Below are 24,997 nucleotides of genomic sequence, written 5' to 3'. Positions count from 1 at the left end.
CCCCCAACTTATTCCTTTCTAAACTCAACTTTCCCTCCCAATTCCTTACCTGCCTTTGTTTAAACTGTATATAAACCCCTGCAATCTGTTCCCTAAAGTCCTATTCAGCAATAGGCATGATCATGTTAAATTTTTTCTTCCCTGCTTAATAAAACCTTTCTTCAATTTTCACAGACTTTGTCTTTCTTTAATTTCCTTACCTTCTAGGAAGAAGGGGACTGAAATCTCAAAAACTGGCCTTTGCATTCTCCATTCTTCCCCTTTGGGGAAAGATCTAAATTCCATAAAGAGGGCAGCTAGGTGGCACATTAGATAGAGCACTGGCCCTGGATTCAGGAGGTCCTGAATTCAAATCCAACCTCAGACACTTGACACTTACTAGCTGTGTGACCCTGGGCAAGTCACTTAAAAATAAATATATAAATAAATTCCATAAAGAGAGCAGTTGCCTCGGTTTACACACACACCCACCCACACACACACACACAAAACGTAACTCCTGCTTATTCTTTCCTCTGCCTTGCTTACTCCTCCAACTCCACATTCCATCTTCTATCTTTGAATTATCTGTTTGTCCCCCAAGAAATGTTCTGCTCCCCTCAGCCCTCTTGATAGTTTCTCTGGTTTCCTTTAGGCCTCAGCTCAAATCCCATCTTCTGCAGGAGGCCTTTTCTGGTACACTTCCCCCACCCCCCGACCCCCAACACACACACTTCCCCTTTCAAATCACTCTGTTGTTGAGTCATTTTTCAGATGTGTCCAACTTTTTGTGACACCCATTTGGGGTTTTCTTGGCAAAGATACTGGAGTGGTTTGTCATTTCCTTCTCCAGCTCATTTTACAGATGAGGAAACTGAGGCAAACAGAGGTAAGTGATTTGCCCAGGGTCACAGAGGTAGTATGTGTCTTTGAACTCAGGAGGCTGTCTTCCTGACTCCAGACCCAGCATTCTATCCACTTTGCCACCTAGCTGCCCATATATATTCTAATATACTCTGTGTTTGTATACATATGTGCATGGATACATGGATGCATATATGGATGGATGTATATATGTATGTGTACATATACATATGCCTATGCCTATACATAGCATTCCTAGATATTTACATGTTATCTCTCCCATTAGAATGTGATTTCCTTGAGAACAGATATTGTGGGATTTTTTCCCACTTTCTTTGTATACCCAGAGTTTGATACAGTGCGTGGCAAACAGTAAGTGCTTAATAAATGTTTTTTTTTTCTTTCCTGAAAATACTAGGTTTATTCACACCCTGGGGGTAAACAATAACCTTAATAGGATGACTAAGCTTCTTTTTAGATCACTATGTCATTTAATAAATGTTTGATTGATTCATTGATTATTTCACTAGCCGCTGACTTTTATTTGGGCTTCAGGATAGCCAGAGCTGGGAATTCCTGCTCCTTTTTTCAGTTTTACAACAGACTTGAGGCCAAGTCAGCCCTCACCCCAGGGCAGATGCAGAGCAGGAGGATTCCTCAGTGATTGTTCAGCTAACTGGGCAACTCTGTGCCATGACTCCCTGAGGATGAGGGATGCTCTGGCCAGAGACCCTATGATAGATATAATCATCACTCATGGCTTTTCTCCTGCGTTTTTCCAACAAGAACACCCTGTGGTCCTCCTTCAAACTATACCACTCACTAGCTGTGTGGCTTTGGGCAAGTCACTTAACTTCCAGTATCCTTAGCTCTAAAATGAGGCTCATAATACCTTCCTTGGCTCCTTCATATAGAATTGATGTGAGGATCACTGGATAATGTAAGTGAAGTGTTATACAAATGTAAGCATCACCATCAATGATAATAATAGGGAGAGGAAGGAAGGAAATGAGCATTTATTAAGCACCTATCATGTGCCGGGTACTTTACAAATATCTCATTTGATCCTTACAACAACCCTAGGAGGTAGGTGCTGTTATCATTTTACAGATGAGAAAACTGAACTAGAGGTTAAGTCACTTGCCCAGAGTCACATAGCTAATAAAAATAATAATCAACCTAACATTTATATAGTGCTTCCTATATGCCAGGCTCTGTATTAAGTGTTTTCAATTATTTTCTCATTTGATCCTCAAAACAACCCTGGGAGGCAAGTGCTATTATTATTCCATTTTACAGTTAAGAAAACTGAGACAGGTAGAGATTAAGTCACTTGCCCAGGGCCACACAACTAATAATAATTAATAATAACATCTAACATTTATGTAATACTTACTACATGCTAGGCACTGTCCTAAATGATTTACAATTATTATCTCATTTAATCCTCACAACAACCCTGGAATGTAGGTGCTATTATTAACCAATTTTACAGTTGAGAAAAATGAAGCAAACAGAGACTAAGTCACTTGCCCAGGGCCACAGAACTAACAACAATAATAATAATAATAATTCTTAACATTTATATAACACTACTAGGTACCAAACACTGTATTAAATGATTTATAATTATTATCTTATTTGATCCTCAAAACAACCCTGGCAGGTAAGGGCTATTATCCCATTTTACAGTTGAGAAAACTGAGGCAGACAGAGGTTAAGTCACTTCCCAAGGGCCACAGAACTAATGATGATAATAATAATGATACCTAATATTTATATAGTGCTTACTATATACCAGGCACTATACTAAATGATTTATAACTATTATCTCATTTGATTCTCACCATCACCCTGGGAGGTAGGTGCTATTATTATCCAATTTTATAATTGACAAAACTGAGACAGACAGAAGTTAAGTCAATTGCTTGAGATTACATAGCTGGTAAGTGTGTGAGTCTGAACTTGATCTCAGGTCTTTCTTCTGACTCCAGGCTCCCCCTAGCTGATAGGATTTGGACACCTGATTTCACATATATAGGTTGAGGAAATTCCCTCTACCAGTACAGATCAATCCCTTCTCAGCACCTCCCAGTCACAGAGAGCTGCCAGGAACAGAGAAGTTAAATGATTTGCATAGCTAGTGGGTGCTAGAAGTCAGATTTGAACCCAGGTCTCTGTTGGCATCAAAGCCAGCTCTCTATCCAGTACCCAGTGCTGTGACTAATGTGGCAGCTAAGGTAACGGCAGCAAGAATGACAAAGACCGCAAGATCACTGCTCCTCCTACCCCGTCTTGTGCTCCTCAGCTCCCTACATCCTCAGCCATCTAAAGTGCACACACTATTTATTATAAGATGGTCTTGAGAACACCATGCCGAGGGGCAGCTAAGTGGATAGAGCACTGGCCCTGGAATCAGGAGTACCTGAGTTCAAATCCAGCCTCAGACACTTAACACTTACTAGCTGTGTGACCCTAGGCAAGTCACTTAACTCCAATTGCCTCACTAAAAAAAAAAAAAAAAAAAAAAAGAATACCGTGATAGTCTCCCTTTAAGGGAGGCATAAGCTTATAGGACATGGTCATGGAAAAATACTGACAATAATATTCTTCCAAGGTTATACAGCTATAACCCTCAATTAATATTTTGTTTACTATCAGCTTGTTTTTTCTCCCCCGATAACTCCCCCTCCCAAAAATATTTTGCCCTGACATGCTACTTGGCCAGCTTCAAAGAGGCCACCCCAAATCAGAGGGACTCTCAGCAGGACACTTTGGAGCATTCCCTTCCTACTGAATGGACTGGGGCCCCTGGGCTCCCCAGTGAAGCACTGTTCTTGTGCAATTTATACTTTATGTTAGTGTGTATGCCTGAGTTACAGGTCAGGTCCCCTTTTCTTCTCTCTCCTTCCCCCTCTTCCCCATTGCTTGGTGTAAAGCTTTGCACTGAACTCAGTCCCATTGTTTTATGTTATTCTCACCACCTGAATTCATTAATGGGTTCTTTCTCCCATCCTGTCTGGCTGGCCCATGGGCCTCTCCTCCTAGTTTTTGTTGTTTGGCCTTTGTTCTCATGAAGAGGACCATGATATTGAGAAGTGATGTCATGACTTGCACTGAATTGGATTTAAGTGAGGGAGGGCTGTGCAAGGTCACCAGCCTCACTCTCTCCTTCAGAGCCATCTGGGTCCAGTGGCAAGATATACATCAAGATGACTGGAGATGGCCCCAGATGTTTGAGGCAATTGGGGTTAAGTGACTTGCCCAGGATCACACAGCTAGTAAGTATCTGAGTTGAGATTTGAACTCAGGTCCTCCCAACTTTAGGGCCAGCACTAACTATCCACTGCACCACCTATTAACAGCCACACCTACACTGGGGGAGTGGGCTACTGTGAGCCCAGTTGTAGAAAGCAAGGGTCAATAGGGGAACCCAATGTTCTACCAGGAGGGACTCTTGTGCCAGAGAATTATCTCAAAACACTACTTCACAAGAGGAGAATCTCAGGGTCTAATCTAAAAGCAGTTTAGGGAAGTCACAGACAGATCCACCCTGCTCATTTTCAGTAAGAATCAGGTTTTTACTGGCATTTCCAGTTCCTTTTTCCTGTTCATTCATTCATTCATTCATTCATTCATTCATTCATTCAACAAACACTTGCCAGGCACAGAATTGTGCTGTATTTTGGGGAAGTCCCAAAATTTCTATGAGATCTAGAGGCTACCTTCCTAGAGTTTACATAGGGCACAGCCACAATCAAAGCTGCTTTTTGTCCTGAGAGAATTTACCCCAGAGAATTTAAAAGTCTGTTGACTCTATTTATACTCTCCAAAAGAAAAAGGATTGAGGGAGAGAGAAGGGCCAAGTTGTCCAGTTTCAACAGTCTATCTAAAAAAAGCAATGGACTGGGAGTCAGGAAGGGAAAGGAAAGGGGATGAGCATTTATCAAGTACTTACTATGTACTAGTCATGGTGCTAAACATTTTACAAGCATTATCTCATTAGATACTCACAATAACTTTGAGAGGTAGGTGCTATCATTAGCCCCCATTTTATAGTTGAAAAAATCAGAGGCAATTGATGGTTGTGATTTGCCCAGGATTAGCCCGCTAGTAAGTGTTTGTGGCAGCATTTGAACTCAGATCTTCCTGATCCCAGACCCAGTCTAGGTTCTCATGCCAACCCTGACGCTAACTCTGTAGAATGAAGAAGTTGGACAAGGTGTTCCCTAAGGTCCTTTCTGTGAATTTGTAAGAATACAAGCTCCTAAGGAAAGGGATATTTCACTATTGTTTTTGTATCTCCGGCCGCTAGCACAGTGTCTGACAGAAGAGTTCATAATTAATAAATGCTTATTGATGATGGGAATGAGTCTAAAAGTTTGGGCTCCATTTGAGTCCACCTTAGCTCAGTGTCAGTTTCAATAAAATGGATTTTTCTCTGGGACCTTGAACAAGTCATTTCCCTTCTCTAGGGTCTTAATTTTCTCCTCTTCAAAATAAACATTTACTAGCAGTCTCTCTCTTCCTACTCTAAGATGATACTTAGTTGACAAGTTGGCTGCAAGCTCTCTCTAACTCTCGTCCCCCAAAGCATCTGTCTCTTGGCTGTTCTTGGTTACTGCCACCCCTCTTCCCCCCAGTTATTAGTGTAACCAGGGGCTCAGATTTCCATTCATTTTCTCAGATGCCAAATATGAAGAAATGACTGATTTTCATCGCACCTAGTTATCATAATTAGTTCAAACAGGGAGCTATCAAATGACCCCGCGACTTCTAAAGGGAAGGGGGAGGTCAGTTTCCCAAGCAGGGGCCTTTTTTGTGTCCCGAAGTCTTTGTCATCTCACAGTGGAGTGTCTCTCCCTCTACCCCCACATAAATAGAAGTATATGAGGAAGAATATTTTCAACCAAGAGGACCAGGAAGGGCTTCTTGGAGGAAATAGCACCTGCATTGGGCTTTAAAGAAGAAATAGAGGGCAGCTAGGTGGTGCAGTGGATAAAGCACCAGCCCTGGATTCAGGAAGACCTGAGTTCAAATCCACCCTCAGACACTTGACATTTACTAGCTGTGTGACCTTGGGCAAGTCATTTAACCCTCTTTGCCCTGCAAAAATTTAAAATAAAAAAAGAATAAATAGACATTTAATAGGCTAAGAAGGGGAAACCTCTTTCATTCCCATCCCCTCTCCAAAGCTACTTTTCTCTCATCCAGGAGCATAATTCTGTTAGGGGACTTGGGGACATTATCCCATATTGGGGCATGGCAGGATACAACCACATTTTCTGGACTGGATCTGTGTTTTGTTGGTGAAGGAAATTCTTGATAAGGGAACTCCCTCTACCAATTCAGAGCAACAACTGGTCTGCAATTTATAGTCTTAGAGTTGCCAGGGTCACACAGCCCAAATGTGTCAGAAGCAGAACTCAAATTCAAAGTCTTTTGTATCAACTAAGCTCCTCTAATACATACTGATTGGAGACACAATGTGGTGCACTGGATAGAGTGACTGGCCCAGAGTCAGGTAGATCTGAGTTCAACTTCAGTCTCAGACACTTCCTAGCTGTGTGACCTTGGGCAAGTCACTTCACCCTGTTTGCCTCAGTTCTTCATCTGTAAATTGAGCTGGAGAAGGAAATGGCAAACCACTTCAGTGTCTTTGCCAAGAAAACCCCAAATGAGGCCATGAAGAGTTGGAATGGCTGAAATGACTGAACAATAAATGATGATAATCAATCGGTCTTTACTTTTTTCCTGTGTGCCACTTTACTTCTTACACATATTAAGTGCTTAATAAATGTTTTATTGAATTGAACTAAATTAAATTGAATTTGGGAACATCCAGGCCTCAGTTGAAAATTCTCCTCCTCACCCATAGTTATATATGCCTCCTAGCCCCATTCGCATACTCCCTTCGGTACTGAGAAAATAAGGTTCTTTCTGTCAGGGCCCTAGTTGTTGTTGTTCGGTTGTTTTTTAGTCATGTCTGACTATGACCCCATGTGGAAAACATACTCAGAAAAGATACTGGAGCAGTTTGCCATTTCCTTCTCCAACTCATTTTACAGATGAGGAAACTGAGTCAAACAGGGTGAAGTGACTTGCCCAGGGTCACACAGCTAGAAAGTGTCTGGGGCCAGATCTGAACTCAGTAAGGTGAGTCTTCTTGACTCCAGGTCCAGCATGCTATTCATTGTGCCACCTAGCTTCCCCATCAGGGTCCTGGGCCTATCCCCTTAATCCCATATCTAAAGTGTCTCTCTACCTCTCCCCCCACCAGTCCCTGACTCCCAGTTATTACTCCTGACTCAGGAGCTTTCTTGGATTCTGTCCATAGAAATTTTCTGGATTAGCCTTCCAAACACACAGTTCCCTTGGTCAGCTGAGAACACAGAGTTTCTAAGATGCCCAAGATAGAGCTCTTCCTTATACTCACCACTCCCTAAAAGCCCCGAATTTCTTCCCGGTGCCCCCACCAGTGTTTCCAGCTCATTTGGATAGCACCATCTCACTTTCCAGATACTATTGTCTGATCAATCAAATATTCGTTCTTCCTCTCTATTTCCACTGACACCTGCCTAGGCTAATATAATCATCTTTTCACAAATCTTTCCAATTCTACTCTTTTCCCCTTCATCTAATCGATCCTTACAACTCCCAGAATAATCTTCCTTGTGCATAGATCTGCCTGTTTCACTCCCCTATTAAAATATCTCCAATGACTCTCCATTAACTATGAAATATAGTCCAAGTTCCTTTGCCAGGTATTCAAATACCGTTCCCTCTCAATAAACTAGCATTTGAACAACCCAAGTACACTGGAATTTTTCTAGTTTCAACCAGACTATCTAGGGTCATTCTCAATCCACATATGATTTGGGAAGGCAAAGTCTCTTCTTTATCCTTCAAATCCCTTCCCAACCATATAACCCACCTCCTCCAAGTAATATTTGGACTTTTCACAAACCAAGTTAAAAGAAGCCAGTGCCCAGGAATGGCTCTGGAGGAGACCAAAGGTGGTTTCATTTTCCAGCTTCAGGAAAACTGAACCATGCCTTTTATAGATTGTTCATGAGTCCATATCTAAGCACACATTGATCTGGGCTCTCATTCTGCTTAAAACAGTGCCTGGGGTGGGTGCAGGGTGCAGCTAGGTGGTGCAGTGGATAAACCACCAGCCCTGGATTCAGGAGGACCTGAGTTCAAATACAGCCTCAGACACTTGACACTTACTAGCTGTGTGACCCTGGACAAGTCACTTAACCCTCATTGCCTGGCAAAACAAAACAAACAAACAAACAAAAACAGTGCCTGGGTCATAGCAGGTACCTGATAAATGCTCTCTCTGGCTCTGTGTCTGTATGTGTCTCTCCTTCACTCCCTTTCTTTATCTCTCTCCTTCCCTCTCTCTGTCTCTTTCTCCCTCTTTCCTCTCTATGTCTCTTTTTCCCTCCTTCTCTGCCTCTGCCTCACTTTCTCTGTGTCTCTCTCCGCCCTTCCTATCACATTGGTCAGTCTATATCTGGCTTCTGTCTGTCTATCTATCTATCTATCTATCCATCTATCTATCATCTATCTGTTACAGTAAATAGACAACCCCAAAGGTACACTCAGGGTAAAATACTTTTGAGCAGTGACACAGATTCCACTCATGTCACCCACCCCAGCTTGTATCCATACCCCATCTCAACTTTTGAAGTCTTATATGCATTCAGAGATACAGGCACATATATAACCACACCCACACCTACACCCACACCCACACTCTTTCTCCTAAAGGCAGGAGCACAGTCTCAGAGGAAAAAAACAATTCTTGCCCTTACCTGTGCTGCTCCTGGTGGTGACCCCCACCACACAGTGTAAGAGAAAGAGAAGCAAACCCAGTTCCCTGAGGAAGGATCCCATCGTGCCTGCTGCTACAACCTCTGCCCAAGTAGCCCTGCTCCTTCTCACTACCTCTTTCCTGTTTCCTTAATCCCCAGGAGGTGGGGCAGCCCAGGTATAACTCCACCAGGCTGTGTATTGCCCAAACTGTTGGTTCCACAGGCTGGGTCCAGTTGATCTCAGATCACCTGGTTGGGAGCAGCAGGTTAGGGGAGGGAAGGCTGGACACTGGCCCATTCCTACTCCTGCCTCTCCTTTCCACCATGTTTTCTAATGTCCTCAGTGGTTTTAATTTCTTCTGTTTAATAAAATGGGGGAAATGATACTCATCCTTTCTATCTCCATGTCCTATAAGTCTGGAAATGGCAAATAAGACAGAAGACTCTAAAGATGTCATCTTTGCCAATCATTTTGAGCAAGGAAAATAGACTAGGACCTATAAGATATTCCTGCTGGACCCCATAAGAAAAACAGGTATCCTTTATGAATGGGGCAGGGACAAACTAGTTTCAGATAAAAACCGGCCACATCCCAAACAGAATTTATCTTTCACTAAAACCTCCTCCTGCTTTCATTACTTCCATCAGTGATATCACCCTTTACCCAGCCTCCCAGGCTCAGAACCTTAGGGTTCTTTTTGACTCCTCCCTCTCCCTACTTCTCATGTCCTATTGATTACCAAGTCCTATCAACTTTACCTCTGAAATGTCTCACATTCTTCCCTCCTCTCCATTTCTCGTTTTCTAGAGATTCCTCTGGGAATGAGGAAGCCCCCTCCCAAATCTGGATAGGGAAGGGCAGAGCTGAGAGGTCAGGTATGCCTCTGCTTGCTAGTTGGGGTTTTTTCCCCACTGTATGGAAGATAAAATTGAAAATGGGACTTGGGCTTACAAGAAATGCGGGGCAGGGACAGAGCCAAATTAAAACCCAGGTCCCTGATGGAGTCACAATTCCTCACTGCCACTTGCCTACACTATTATTATAGCTTCCTCCTGTCTTTTCCCCTTCTTTCAATTCATCCTCTCAAGCTCAGTTTCCACCTCTGTAAAATGGGAGTGATTTTATTCATCACAAAGTTTTATATTGAATTGAGATTGAATAAGATATGTAAACATATATAAAGCATTTTGCAAGCCTTAAAGCTCTGTGTAAATGCTAGTTATTATTATTATAGTTATACTTTAAAAATAAAATTATTGTGAATATCATTAATAATAATAATAATAATAGCTAGCATTTATATAGCACTTACCATGTGTCAGGCACTGTCCTAAGCATTTTATAAACATTATCTCATTTGATGCTAATAGCAATCCTGGGAAGTAGGTGCTATTATTAGTCCCATTTTTCAATTGAGGAAACTGAGGCAGACAGAGGTTAAGTGACTTTTCTAGGGTTACCCAGCTCAGAAGTATATGAAACCTGTTTTGAACTCAGATCTTACTGACTCTCAGCCTTGTGTTCTATCCGCTTGTGTCACTGAGCTTCCCCATTCCCAGAATAATCTTCCTTATTAAATCTGGCTGTTACCCTTCTAATAAAAAATATTCAGAGGCTCTCTGGTAAACATCAAATTCAAACTCTTTTGTTTAGGATTCAAGACTCTTCACAATCTGATGTCACTTTCTTATCCCAGCTTTAGAATAGGAGAGAGATAGTAAAAATCAATTAATTAATTAATTAATCAATGAATTAATGAAGAAAACACTAGCTCCAGTGTCAGAAGATCTGGGTCCAAATCCTGCGTCTGACACTTGCTCCCCATATGACCTTGGACAAGGTCAATCTCCCTTGGCCTGTTTCCCCATCTGAAAAAAAAGATCACATGGCTTCCAAGTTCCTTTCCCATTCTATATTTACAATCGTATTCCTGGTCAGATATTTGAAGTTCTAGCCAAACCAGGTATTCTCTGTCCCCTTCAGTCCATCACCAAACTTTCCCTACCCCTACCTTCTCCCAACCCCCCCACACCCCATGACAAAATATACCCTCAGCTTTCCCATGTTTTGTCTGTGGTCTACAGGTCTCAGGTATCATTGGGTTGATCTATCATAGGCTTAGGAAATGTCAGTTTAGCAAGCTTGGGCACCCACCCAATCGAGGCTATAGGTAGAATGATTTTATTCATACTCTTGATTATCTGTAGCTCTATCCTTTATATTTCTTCATTCTTCTCTCTTCCCTTCCAATGGTGAATATCTAAGCTATCCACATTTTCTTATCCTGTGGACTCTTGTCCATGGCTCCCCACAAGTCCTCTAAGGGGGGAGGGGGGTTTCCTCAGCAAGCTTGAGGGATTCCTCTAGGTTTCTTGACATGATTTAGATCTTAGCTCCATTGGTGACTTAGGAAATGGAAAGGGGAAGAGAATGTGCATTAATTAAGTCCCCACTACATGTCAAACACTGTGCCAAGTGCTTTATAAATATTATTATATTTCACACTCACTACAACCCTAGAAGGTAGGTACTATTATTATTCCCATTTCATAGATGAGGAAAGTGACCTGCCCACTATCACTCAGCTAGTAAGTGTCTAAGGCAGGATTTGAATTCAGGCCTTCCTTCCTGATTCCAGTCCCACTTCTAGTCATTGTGACACTAAGATGGAGGAGGGGTGGGGGAATCCAGAGAAAGCTAGAATTCCTCATTTTGTGTTAGTCATTATCTCTATGAAATGGGGGGAAGTAAATTTTCCTTTGACAGAGCATCAGATTGAGAGAAAAAAAAGAGTTTTGAGACCCCATCAGGGACCTGTGTTTTATTTTGTCTCTGCCTCTGCCCTTATTTCTTTTGAGCCCAAGTCCCATTTTCAATTTCCTCTTTTATACAATGGGGAAAATACCAGTTTGCAGGCAGGGGAGACCTGGCCTCTCAGCTCTGCCCTGCCCTACCCAGAGCTGAGAGGGGGCTTCCTCATTCCACTTGCAGGTGGGTCCCAGGACCAATACTTAGACTATGAGCTGTGAACAACTAAGGCCTCACGATAACCTCAGCCTCCCCCCTCTGCACACCCCCCCCACCCCCCCCACCCCCTGACATTTCTCTCTTTCCTTTTTTCTTTAATCACCTAAACCATAAATAGACCTGACACCTGTAAGTCAGCTGTAGATAAGGCTTTATGGAACTAGGCCAAGAGAAGTCTTGCTCTAATGCTTCCCCACCCTCTGTTAACCCTTCCTTGATTGTCGTCCGAAAAATTTCCAGCCCTGTGGAGCTGCCTTGGGAGTTCAGAGGACTGAATCTTGTGTTTTCCTCACTCTTTTGGTAACTTCAAGATTCCTAGTCCCTTTTAGGCAAGGCTTTTGTCTAGAACAGGCCCCAGGGATGCCTCTGTCTCCAAAAATGTAGAAAGGACCCTAAAGTAAGTAGCCTACAGAACCTTCTTAGGTAGGGCCAGCCTAGGGAATGAATCTGACACTGAGCAAGGATAGGGAATGAATCTGATACTAAGCAACAACCCTAGACTTACAAGTGACTCCTAGAATTATGACCTATTTAGAAAGTGTTGGGCTTATAGTCAGGAAGACCCAGGTTCAAATTCACCTTCAGACACTTACTAGTGGTGTGACCCTGGGTAAGTCACTTAACTGCTGCCTTGCTTCAGTTTCCTTAACTGACAAATGGGGATAATGATACGCCTATCTACCAGGGTTGTTGTGAGGATCAAATGAGATATTTGTAAAGAGCTTAGTATAGTGTCTGGCACATAGTGTATGTATTGTATAAATTCTTATTTGTTCTTCTCCTCCTTCACTGGGGTTGTTATGAGGATCAATGAGATAAACTCGGCAAAGTGCTCTGCAAATATTAAAGAGCTATAAAATTATAATGGCTATTATAATAATAACTAATAATTATTAGTGTCTTCAAATTATTTCAATAATAGACCCTGGGATTTTATTTTTTACCTACAGTCCAGGTCTCTGAGGATACAGGAGGAAGGGTTGCCTTGAGTAGCTGCCGCGTTGCAGGTGATTTCTGGTCTTGAGTATGAGATGGGACAGGACAGGGCTGGCACCACGTGGAAAAGTCCTGTGGGACTTCCCTAAGGGCCCTCTAGAAGAGAAAGACCCATGCTGGTATCCCAGGTGACTGTTCTGGGTGAGAGCCTTGGCTGAAACGGGCCAGACATTTGTGGCAAATGTTTTTATTAAGTATTGTCTATTATTTTTATTGCTTCCATGCCAAGAGAATAGTATAGACAAGTATGTTTTGCCCAGTCCTATGGGGAGTCAATTCCATTATACTAAGGTCATTTGACTAGGGCTGATTGAAATATAGAAAGTTTAGGGACAAGGTGGGATGTTAAAAATCAGTTATGGGGGCAGCTAGGTGGCGCAGTGGATAAAGCACCGGCCCTGGATTCAGGAGTACCTGAGTTCAAATCCGGCCTCAGACACTTGACACTTAACTAGCTGTGTGACCCTGGGCAAGTCACTTAACCCCCATTGCCCCACAAAAAAAAAAAATCAGTTATGATTGGGTAAATCCGCAAAAACACCTCCCCTAGATAGCAAGTTGACTCGGGCCCCCAGAAAGAGGCAGAACTGGGGGAAGGAAGGTTGTTCCCTCTGCTAGAACCATAGAGAACCTGACACTTTTCCAGCACTTCCTCTCAATGGGGCAGGACTCTGTGAGTTGGAACTCATCCAACTCTGATCCTTCCTGGTGAATAGGACCAGGTTAGTAGCTAGTTAAACATATAACTAGGACGTAGGATCATAAGATCATAGATTTAAAACTAGAAAGGGTCTCAGAGGCCATCAAGTCCTATCTCCCATTCTGCAGATGAGGAAACTGAGGCAGAGAGAGGTAAATATTAGAGGTAAGAGTTGAACTCAGGTCTTCCGACTCCTCATGTGATATTCTTGCCACTGTGCCCCATGTCATTGAGCGTCGGTGTCCTCATATGTGAAATGGATTGATTGACATGATCTCAAAGGTCCCTTCTGGGTCTAGGTCTTAGAATCCTATAGTGCTGGGGGCAGCTAGGTGGCGCAGTGCGTAAAGCACCAGAAGGACCTGAGTTCAAATCTAGCCTCAGACACTTGACACTTACTAGCTGTGTGACCCTGGGCAAGTCACTTAACCCCAATTGCCTCACCCCAAAAAACCCCCAAGAATCCTATAGTGCTAATTACAGTTCAGGTTTGAAGCGTGGTTTTCATTCATTTGATCTTCCTAACAATCTTAGGAGGTGGGTGCGATTATAGATGAGAAAACTGAAGCTCAGGGAGGTTGTGATACTCAGACACTTAACTAGTTCTTCTGCTCAACCCAGAGCAAGTCACTTCACCACTGGTGCTGTTTTCTCACCTGTAAAATGAAGGTGTTGGACTCCACGACCTCTAAGATCCCTATCCAGCTCTACACTTATGAGCCTAAGACTTGCCCAGGGTCATATGGATAATAGGTTCATGAGGCAGGACTTGTATCCAGGTCTTTCTGTGTCCAAATACAGTTCTCTATTCACTATTCTAATGTGTGATCTCAAACAATCTCTAAAATAGGTCAGGAAGATCATTCCAGAGCATTAGACCTAGAGTTAGGAAGATCTGAGTTCAAATCCAGCCTCAGACATTTACTAGCTGTGTGAACCTGAGCAAGTCACTTAACCCTGTTTGCCTCAGTTTCCTCATCTATAAAAATTATCTGGAGAAAGAAATGACAAACCACTCCAGTATCTTTGCCAAGAAAACCCCAAATGGGGTCACAAAGAATCAGACATGACTGAACAACAAAAACCCTTCCATATCATGGAGGTCATTTCCCACATGAGCCTGACCAGAGAAGCACCTCCTTGTGCTATGGGTAGGGTCTCATAGAGAAGGAAATCTTGAAGTTTTGTGGGGTTTGGAGCAAAATCAACCACTGAGCAGCACTGCCCCCTACAGGGGAACTAAAGTAGTCAACACTTTCAGGCTCTTCTGAGTCTTGTGATGGAAGGACAGTGATGTTGCAGCAGCTCAGCATCAGCTAGCAGGGGAGCACTGACCAGACAAAAATTGGACTTTATACTTGCAGAGGCTCACCGGCAGTATGTTCCTTATATATTTAGCTGAACACAGCCCTCTCTGACAAGTACCTTGTGACCCTGGGCCTTACTTTCCTCAACTATAAAAGGAAGAAGCTAAACTAGATGACCTTTGAAATCCCCTAACCCTGGGGTGAAGTTTTCCACTCCCCTCCAGGAGTTGTGGTGCTAGGAAAGTTTTATGCACAGCTATTGTTTGTTCAGGTGTTTTCAGTTGTGTCTGACTCTTTGTGATCCCATCTGGACTTTTCTTGGCAAAGATAGTGGAACGGTTTGCCATTTCCTTCTCCAGCCCATTTTTACAAATGAGCAAACTAAGGCAAAGAGGGTTAGGTGATTTCCACAGGGTCACACAGCTAGGAAATGTCCAAGGCCAGATTTGAACTCAGGAAGACTCATCTCCTGACCCCAGGCTCAGAGCTCCATCCACTTTATCTAGCTGTCCAGCACAACTGTAGAATCATCAATTAATCAATCAACAAGTATTTATTAAACACGTAGTAGGTGCCAAGCACTGGGGATACAAGTACAATAATTGAAACAATCCCTACCAATGTAAGGGGCTTACATTCTAATTGAAACACAAAGTACATATAAAAATGCATGTAGCAAAATGATAAACTTAAATACAAGGTAGTTTGGGAGAAAGGGAGGTGACTAACAGTTGAGAAAATCGGCATTTCCATGCAAAAAATGTTGCCTGAACTGCCTCTGAAAGGAAGAAAAGGACTCTATAATGCATAGGGAAGGAGGGAATACATTCTGGGCATATGGGACAGGAAGGAGATGGAGTGTCGCATGTGCAGGAAAGAGAGCCAGCCAGTTTGGCTGCATCTCAGAGTGTGAGTATGGGGGGTAGGGGTGGGGGCAGAAATGTCCAGTTAGGCTAAAAGCTGAGGTTCAGTCCAGTCAGTCAGTCAGTCAATAAGCATTTATGAAGCACCTACTATGTATCAGGCACTGTACTAAGCACTGGGGACAAAAAAAGGCAAAAGCCAGTCCCAGTCCTCATTCTAATGAAAGAGACGAGCAAATATATATGGATGTGTATGTGTATATATACATGTATATGTAGGTATATACATGTATTTGTATACATACATGTATGTGTAGGTATATACATGTGTCTTATGTGTATATATAAACTATATACTGTGTATAATATATATATATAAACTCTATAAATATAGATTTTTATATATAAAGAAACATTATGCAGGATAAATAGTGAACGATGAACAGAGGGAAGGCACTAGAATTAAGAGGGGTTGGGAAAGGCTTCCTGTAGAAGGAGGTATTTTAGTTGGGACTTGAAGGAAGAGATGAGGGGGGGGAGCATTCCAGACAAGGGAACCAGCCAGAGAAAATACCTGGAGTCGAGAGATGGAGTGTCTTGTTCATGGAACAGCCAGGAGGCCGGCATCACTGGATCAGAGTAGATGGCTGGGAGTGAGGGAGAATAAGATTGGAAACATAGGAGGGGGCTAGGTTATGAAGGGCTTTGGAAGCCCAACAGAAGATTTTGTATTTGATCCAGAAGGCAATAGGGAGCCACTGAGTGTGTGTGTGTGTGTGTGTGTGTGTGTGTGTGTGTGTGTGTGTGTGTCGGGGCAGGGTGGGGAGGTGACATGGTCAGACCTATGCTTTAGGAAAATCACTCTTGTGGCTGAATAAAGGACAGATTGGATTGTGGAGAGACTTGAGGAAGATTATTGCAATAGTGGAAGCAGGAGGTGATGAAGGCCTAAACCAGGAGGGTGGTGCAGAAGAGAAGGGGGCCAGATTGTATAGGATTTGTTTTGGCTTTTGGTTTTGGTTTTTTTTGGTGAGGCAATTGGGGTTAAGTGACTTGCCCAGGGTCACACAGCTAATAAGTGTCAAGTGTCTGAGGCTGGATTTGAACTCATGTCCTCCTGAATCCAGGGCCGGTGCTTTATCCACTGTGCCACCTACCTGCCCCTTGTATAGGATTTTAAAAAGCTACTAGAAGGGACTTCTGAGATTATTTAATCCAACCCCCACATTTTACAATTAAATCTCTTTTTTTTGTTTTGGTTGGGCAATGAGGGTTAAGTGACTTGCCCAGGGTCCCACAGCTAGTGTCAAGTGTCTGAGGCCGCATTTGAACTCAGGTCTGCCTGAATCCAGGGCTGGTGCTTTATCCACCGAGTCACCTAGCTGTCCCTCAATGATTAAATCTTGACAACACATTTTGAGGAAAAACTTAGCATCACATCTGGGTTCTGGGAGTTTCAGTTGTGTCTGACTCTTTGTGATCCCATCTGGACTTTTCTTGGCAAAGATAGTGGAACGGTTTGCCATTTCCTTCTCCAGCCCATTTTTACAAATGAGCAAACTGAGGCAAAGAGGGTTAGGTGATTTCCACAGGGTCACACAGCTAGGAAATGTCACAGCTTTGCTACTAAATTGCTAGATGACCTTGGAAAAATTATTTTACTTCTCAAGAGTTTAGTTTCTTCATCTTTGAAATGAAAGGACTGAGCTAAATGGTATTCAAGTTTCTTTTTGGCTCTTTCTCTCATTGAACATATTAAGTGATCTCCAAATGTGTAAGGCACTGTACCAGGTGCTGGGGATAGAAATTACAGTCTTTGCCCTTGAGTAACTTATTATCTACTGGGAGTTGGAGTTAAAGATAGACAGAGAAGTAGAATATAAGGTGATGAGAACAAAGGGAGAAATCTAGACTAGATGCTGAAAGACTATTCTGCGCCAATATCCAAGAATATTCCAGTGCCAAGCCATTGATGACCTCTTGGCCATAGCTACTGGTCCCGCTTGGGATGGGTCCAAAGGGAGGCAGAGCGTGTGAGAGCATCAGTCTCTCTTCTTGGCTCCCTTTACTGTGCTGGAGAGGGACAGGCCAGGGAAGCCAGTGTCAAGAAGCTGCTGGACCTGTATTCAACAGCAAAAGAAAGTTTGGGACATCAGTATTCCCTGCCTTACACATTGTCTCCAAAGCAATAAGGTACTGGGATCAGGACCTGAACTGATTCATGGAGTTTCTAAGTTTTGTCTTGCAAGGGATTGAGAGCTCTGAAATAGAACCTGGACCATGAGGGATGAGGGTCTGAGAATAGAGACAATGTATTGGTGAAAGAGGACTAGTCACATTCACTGTGTCTAGCATCCCACATGATCTCTCCACTTTAACTACTGCAATCTCTTCCCCTGGCTCTCTCCCTTCTCCAAATCTTAAAAGGAGTAGACATAAGGAGGAGAAAATGGAGTTACTTCTGAGTAGTTGTAGTATCATAAGAATCACAAATGTTTAGATGCCGCCCTCCATAAACTGGACTGGAAGAGGTTGCCTTTTGAGCAAACTAAGGGCTATAATCAGAGGGAATTGAAGTTCTTTAAGGTAGGAACTAACGGGGGCAGCTAGGTGGCGCAGTGGATAGAGCACCGGCCCTGGAGTCAGGAGTACCTGAGTTCAAAGCCGGCCTCAGACACTTAATACTTACTAGCTGTGTGACCCTGGGCAAGTCACTTAACTTCAATTGCCTCACAAAAAAAAAAAAAAAGGTAGGAACTAACTAATTTGCTTGTTTGCATTTATATACTCAGGGATTAACACAATGCCTGACAAATGGTAAGTAATTAATAAGTGCTTGCTCTCTCTCTCTCTCTCTCACACACACACACACACACACACACACACACACACACACACACACTTTTTCTTTCTCTCTCACCTTGTTTCTATCTCCCCTGTGTGTCTCTGTTTGTCTCTATCTGTCTCTGTCTCTGTTCCTCTGTCTCTTTTTCCTCCTTCTAAAAGACAGAGTCCCCTTCATAGTGTGTATGGTAGAGAGGTCAGTAGAGCCAAGCCTCTTGGGCCCAACACTGTTTTGGCTTCTATCCTTGCTCAGGCTTCAGCTCTCTCCTTTTGTGAAATGGAAGAAAATTTGAATTTGTTGAATTGAAAATTTTACTCCCTGACATGAGTAGCTGAACAGTCTTTGTAGTAAAAATTTGTCTGTATAGCAGTGGCTGTCAAGGAGATGGAAGGGAGGCCTCTGCTTTGTTAACTCTGCTATGGTCCTCTTTTGTTGGGAGGGGGGACCTTTATTTTTTTCTTTTAAATAGTATTTTATTTTTTCCAGTTCCATGGAAAGACAATTTTTAACATTCATTTTTGGTTTTGGTTTTTGTGGGGCAATGAGGGATAAGTGCCTTGCCCAGGGTCACACAGCTAGTTAAGTGTCAAGTGTCTGAGGCCAGATTTGAACTCAGGTCTTCCTGAATCCAGGGCCAGTGCTTTATCCACTGAGCCACCCAGCTGCCCCCTTAACATTCTTTTTTTTTTTTTTTTTTTTTTTTTTTTTTAGTGAGGCAATTGGGGTTAAGTGACTTGCCCAGGGTCACACAGCTAGTAAGTGTTAAGTGTCTGAGGCTGGATCTGAACTCAGGTACTCCTGACGCCAGGGCCGGCGCTCCATCCACTGCACCACCTTGCTGCCCCAGAACATTCATTTTAAATAAAATTTTGAGTTCCAAATTTTCTCTCTCCTTTCCTTTCCTTCCTCTTCCCTAAGAATGTAAGAATTTGATATAGGTTATATATTTGCAATCATGTAAAACAAATTTCCATATTAGTCATGTTGTGAAAGAAGAAACAGAACAAAAGGGGAAAAACCTACAAAAACAACAAATAAAGTGAAAATAGTATTCTTTGATATACATTCAGACTCCATCAGTTTTTTCTCTGAACGTGGAGAGCATTTTCCATCATGAGTCTTCTGGAATTGCCTTGGATCATTGTGTTGCTAAGAGGATCTAAGTCAATCATAGTTGATCATCATACAATGTTGTTGTTATTATGTACAAGGTTCTCCTGGTTCTGCTCACTTCACTCAGCATCAGTTTATTTACATCTTTCCAGGTTTTTCTAAATTCTGCCTGCTCATCATTCCTCATAACAGAATAGTACTCTATTACAATCATATACCACAACTTGTTCAGCCATTTCCCCATTGTTGGAAATCCACTCAATTTCTAATTCTTTACTACCGCAAAAAGAGCTGCTATAGATATTTTTGTACATGTGGGTCCTTTTCCCTTTTTTATGATCTCTTTAGGACATAGACCTAGTAGTGATATTGCTGGGTCAAAGGGTATGCACAGTTTTATGGCCCTTTCAGCGTAGTTCCAAATTGCTCTCCAGAATGGTTGGGCCAGTTCACAACTCTATCAACAATGCATTAGTGTCCCAATTTTTTGGGTGGGAAACTTCAGTTGAACTCACCATAGTCTGAATCCAGGTCTGGTTTCCTGGGGTTGAGCTAAGAAGGGGCCACATCCTTACTACCACTTGTACTATGAGTTTGGTTGCCCGGGGAGCTGTAAGAAAAAAATAGGAGACCCTGCCCCAAATCTCTGCCATTCTCCCAGGACTTAGTATCCCCAAATACTCATATTCTCTGAGTTTTTCTGCATAGTCCCCTTACCAACCACCAGACACCTGATTAGGACTGGGTCTGGGGTTTTCAACACAGCAATAGGAGTTGGGTGCAAGTAGAGAGAGCCCCACCTATGGTTTTTAGAACTACCCAAGATGATATCATTGGGTTTGGCAAAGTAGCCATGGAAATGACTAGGGAGTGCTGGGAGAAAGCAACAGGGTCTGGGGGAATCCTGTGCATTTGTCATGAAATGTATACCTTGGAAGTGATATACTAAAAGGTTGGCAAATGGCTCTCCCCTTTTTTTGAGGGATACTATGAGGTGTTATTAACAAGGACTATGGGGTCTTTGGTCACCCATCCACGGGCTGCTTACCAGGCCCACAGGTATCAATATAATCATGACAGCAGTCGGGAACAATACGGCAGAACTCATCACAATAGCAGCCTCCACGTTTGCAATAGCTGTTTGTTCCTGAGCAGCAGAGAAGAGAGTGTTGAGAGCAGCTTCCTAGAGAGGAAGAGGGGAAAAGAGAATCTCAGTGGGCAAGTAGATCGACAACTAAAGAGAAGTATAATTCAACATTTACTGATGCAAGGCACTCTGCTAGGCCCAGGGGATATGAAGACAGAAATCAACCCATCCTTACCCCCAAGGAGTTCACATTCTACTGGGAGAAATTAGTATGAATTTTTATTCAAAACCATCTTCTGGGGGTGCAGCTAGGTGGCACAGTGGATAAAGCACCAGCCCTGGATTCAGGAGGACCTGAGTTCAAATCCAGCCTCAGACACTTGACACTTACTAGCTGTGTGACCCTGGGCAAGTCACTTAACCCTCATTGCCCTGCAAAATAAAAACCACAACTAAACAAAACAAACAAACAAAACTATCTTCCTCTACCTCTACCACTGGCCACCTTCTCCAAGATGCTGAACACAAATATCCATTTAAGTCCCGGACCCACAGCATTGAATGCTTTTCCTTTATCATTTTACAAATGTGGAAACTGAGACACTGAGCAGAGGAGAGATGTGACCCTTGAACATAAGCTGTAGGGGACTTGGAAATGAGACCTGGATGTCCCAATCCCAGTCCCAAAGTGCATTCTCCCTCTTTTTCCAGTGCCTTACCCTCTACTAGCACCTGTCTGGGGGTTTATTTAGAAGGAACATGAAGCTTTCCTCTGTAGGTTGACAGGATCAACAAGGATAGAATTTCAGAGAGAAGACTTGTAGAAAAGGGTGTGGGTGAAAGCTGGGCTTTGGGTACTTTGTTATGAAAACAGAGCGAGCAGGGAATTAGGGAAAGAGAAACATGGACCTCACGAGGCCTGAGTCCCTTCCTTGGGCCTCTCCTGGTCTTTGAGGGTTTATTCTCCCACTCTGCATGAGTCTCCTATAACATGGTTCCAGTAGACAGGGTTTAGATTATAGCTTTAGAGTTGGAAGGAACTGTGGAGTCAAATGCTTTCATTTTACTAATGAAGAAACTGAGGCTTAGAAAGGTTAAGTGATTTACCCAGAATCACACATCTGGTAAGAGTCTGAACTCAGGAGGTGAATCCAGGTCTTCTCACTTCCAGACTGGGCTTTGAATCCTACTTCAGATACTACTTAACTGTTTGACCTTGGGCAAGTCATTTAACTTCTAAGCCTCAGTTTCCTCATTTGCAAAATAGGTGAAATACTTACCTACCTACATGGCAGGGTTATTGTGATGATGAAATGAGGTAATGCCTGGAAAGTGCTTTACAAACCTTAAAGAGGTATTCAAAAATGAGCTATCATTCCAGCCTCAGGTTTGCTCTCTTGTCTTTGGTCTCTTGTACTAGCACCAAGCTCCGACCTGCCCCCCATGAGGAATCACATAGAGAACACAGTGTAGTTAGTTTTTGTTTTGTTTTTGCAGGCAATGAGGGTTAAGTGACTTGCCCAGGGTCACACAGCTAGTAAGTGTCAAGTGTCTGAGGTCGAATTTGAACTCAGGTCCTCCTGAATCTAGGGCCGGTGCTCTATCCACTGCATCACCTAGCTGCCCCCAGTACAGTGTAGTTAATGGCTTTATGCCTGTTAGCATCAGAACTGCTATTGATAAGCAGTATGACCTTGGACAACTCACCTTTCTGGGTCCCAATTTACTCACCTATAAAATGAGTCAGATTAGACTAGAAAATCTCTAAATTTTTCCCGTTTCAGATCGCACACGTGCACAGACAATCCTGGGCTCATGGAACACACATGAGCACTCCCGGACATCCATGTGTATGCATTGTAGTCATCCCCAATTCATCCTCCTGAATGGTGACCATAAAGACACCATGAGATCATGAGCTTATTGAGGACAGAAAATGTCTTTTGCCTCATGTCGTGCCCCTGTTCATTAGCATAGTGCCAGGCACTTAATTGATGAAATGAAACCAAGCTTTAAGAGGAAAGGGCTCTTAGCCCAAGGTCACCAAGATCTCAGTAACACAACTAGAAATATCACTCTGGGCATTTGGGCTGGCTCCCATTTGCATCCCCCCCTTTCACGCCCTTCATTCTCTAGAAGGCTGGACTTCTTTTTTTTTTTTTTGAAGGTCAGACTTCTAACAGAGGTAAAGAGAGGCAGAGTCTCTCTCTGTGAAAGCTAACTTTGAGCTGACCTCTTACACCACTGGCCTGCTCACTTCAGATTGAGAGGGAGAATAATAGAATTCCTTGGCTAATTTCCCTGAGTTCACACTTCTACCCTTACATAAAGGGTTTTCCAGAAACAGCACCCATTCAACCTCCACAGTTACACTCACTAAGAAAAAACCTTCCCCTTGTTCATTGCTCCACAGCTAAGTCTGATATAGGGGAGAGGAAGGTGGGCATTGCTTTGAAACACAAAGAACCTAAAAAGGATCAGTCTTGATTTAATCCATGACAGACCTCACCACAGCAGGCAGGCTGGTGTATTTATTTGAATCTACTTCAAGTTAAGGGTTTGCTGGAAAGACTTACGTGAATTGATGCTGAGTGAAATGAGCAGAACCAAGAGAACATTGTACACAGTATCAACAGCATTGTGTGATGATCAACTATGATAGACTTAACTCTTCTCAGCAATACAATGATCCAAGACAATGCCAAGAGACTTACGGTGGAAAATGCATTCTACATTCAGAAAAAGAACTATGGAATCTGAATGCAGATAGAAGCATACTATTTTCACTTTTGCTGCTGATTTTTTGTTATTTTTTTCTTGTGTTTTTTCCCTTTTGTTCTGATTAATGTGGAAATATGTATAACATGATAATAATGTATAACCTATATCAAATGGCTTGCTGGCCTCAGGAGGAGGGAGGGAAGGGGGAGGAGCAAAACTTGGAACTCAAAAAATATCTTTACATGTAATTGATAAAAATTTTAAATTAAAATTTTTTTTAAATAAAGTTAAGGGTTTGAAATTTGCAACAGAAGCAGCCATTACCATTCTTTGAAATGATGACCTTAAGTTAAATCCAGAAAGTAAAGATGATAAAAGAGGAGGTGGTTATGAAGATGTAGTTCACTGTGGAACTATCTGAACCCAGGAGATCTCGGTTCCTGTCCTGGCTCTGACACTTAACTATCTGGGTAACCTTTCTGAGACTCAGTTTCTTATTTTGTAAAATAGGCACAAAAAATGTTTTCACTACTTATCTTACACAGAGTTCTTGGGGGCAGCTTGAAGGCACAGTGGATAGAGCACTGGCCCTGGATTCAGGAGGACCTGAGTTCAAATCTGGATTCAGACACTTGACACTTGCTGGCTGTGTGACCCTGGGAAAGTCATTTGACCCTTGTTGCCCCAAAAAGAAAAAAAAAGGAAAGCCTTCTTAAACATATATATATATATACTATTGTATACATATATGTTATTATGCATATATATATAAGCTATTATATTTTAGAAATGAAGGAGAAGGATGCACTCATTCTGTCTGGGTTTCCAGTAATCATGACAAGAAGAGGCCTCAATCATGCACAGTGTGGGTGACAGAGCCAGGCCAGGGATATCCTCTGCCCAGCCAGATCACAGGATCCTGGCATCTTAGGGCAAGAAAAGACTCGCTTACTATATAGATTAGGGAACCAAGGCTCAGAGAGGTCAAATTTCTTGCCCAGTTCAGAAATCTGGGTGTTTTTTATATCTAAAGTCACACAGGTAAGTGATTCCTGGTCAGAGGTCCCCAGATCTTCTCACCTGTCTCCTGGAGCAAGGTCACAGGGCACAGCAATAGCAGAAACAGCAAGGTGAGGTACATGGCTGCAAGGATGGGGCTGGCAACAGATGTGCTCTCAGAGGCTAGGGACAAGGCATTTAATACCCCCTCGGCTTGAGGGGGGAGGGCTGCTGGTTAATTTCACTTGGCAAGAGTGCCACTGGGGAGGGGTGGCTGACACCTGCACTGCCAGAGGCAACACAATTCCCAGGAGGGTGTGGTTCCAAGGAACAGACACAGAGCAGCTATACTACAAATTATAGAGAGTAAACTAAGCTGGCCCATTGATGCTGCCTCTCTCTCTCTCTCTCTCCCTCCCTCCCTCCCCTCCCCTCCCATTCCCTTGCCTCCAATCTCTTTTCCTTGAAAATTTCATTCACTTTTATGTCCTTAAGTGCTAAGTATGTCATGACTATCTCTTATCCCTACAATTACTCTTTGAAATATAGGTATTATTATGATGCTCATTTTACAGTTGGGAAAACTGAGTAAGACAGAGGTTAAGTGACTTTTCCAGGGTCACACAGCTATTAAGTACCTGAACATGGGTTTGAACTCAGGTCTTCCTGACT

General features: G+C 42.8%; 1 protein-coding gene across 1 annotated transcript in view; it reads right to left on the bottom strand.

The window, feature by feature from the left end:
- MUC20 (mucin 20, cell surface associated) overlaps nt 1–24,467 on the bottom strand; it is a 34,891-nt gene extending 10,424 nt beyond the window's left edge. The window contains 2 exon segments of the mRNA XM_043993511.1: nt 20,567–20,701; nt 24,407–24,467. Coding sequence (XP_043849446.1) covers nt 20,567–20,701; nt 24,407–24,467 — 196 coding nt within the window.
- Nucleotides 24,468–24,997: the final 530 nt, after the last annotated feature.

Source organism: Dromiciops gliroides, chromosome 3 (genome assembly GCF_019393635.1).
Source record: "Dromiciops gliroides isolate mDroGli1 chromosome 3, mDroGli1.pri, whole genome shotgun sequence".
In the NCBI taxonomy this organism is placed as follows: domain Eukaryota; kingdom Metazoa; phylum Chordata; class Mammalia; order Microbiotheria; family Microbiotheriidae; genus Dromiciops; species Dromiciops gliroides.
The sequence above is the reverse complement of the archived record's forward strand: the minus strand, read 5'-3'. Positions and strand labels throughout refer to the sequence as shown.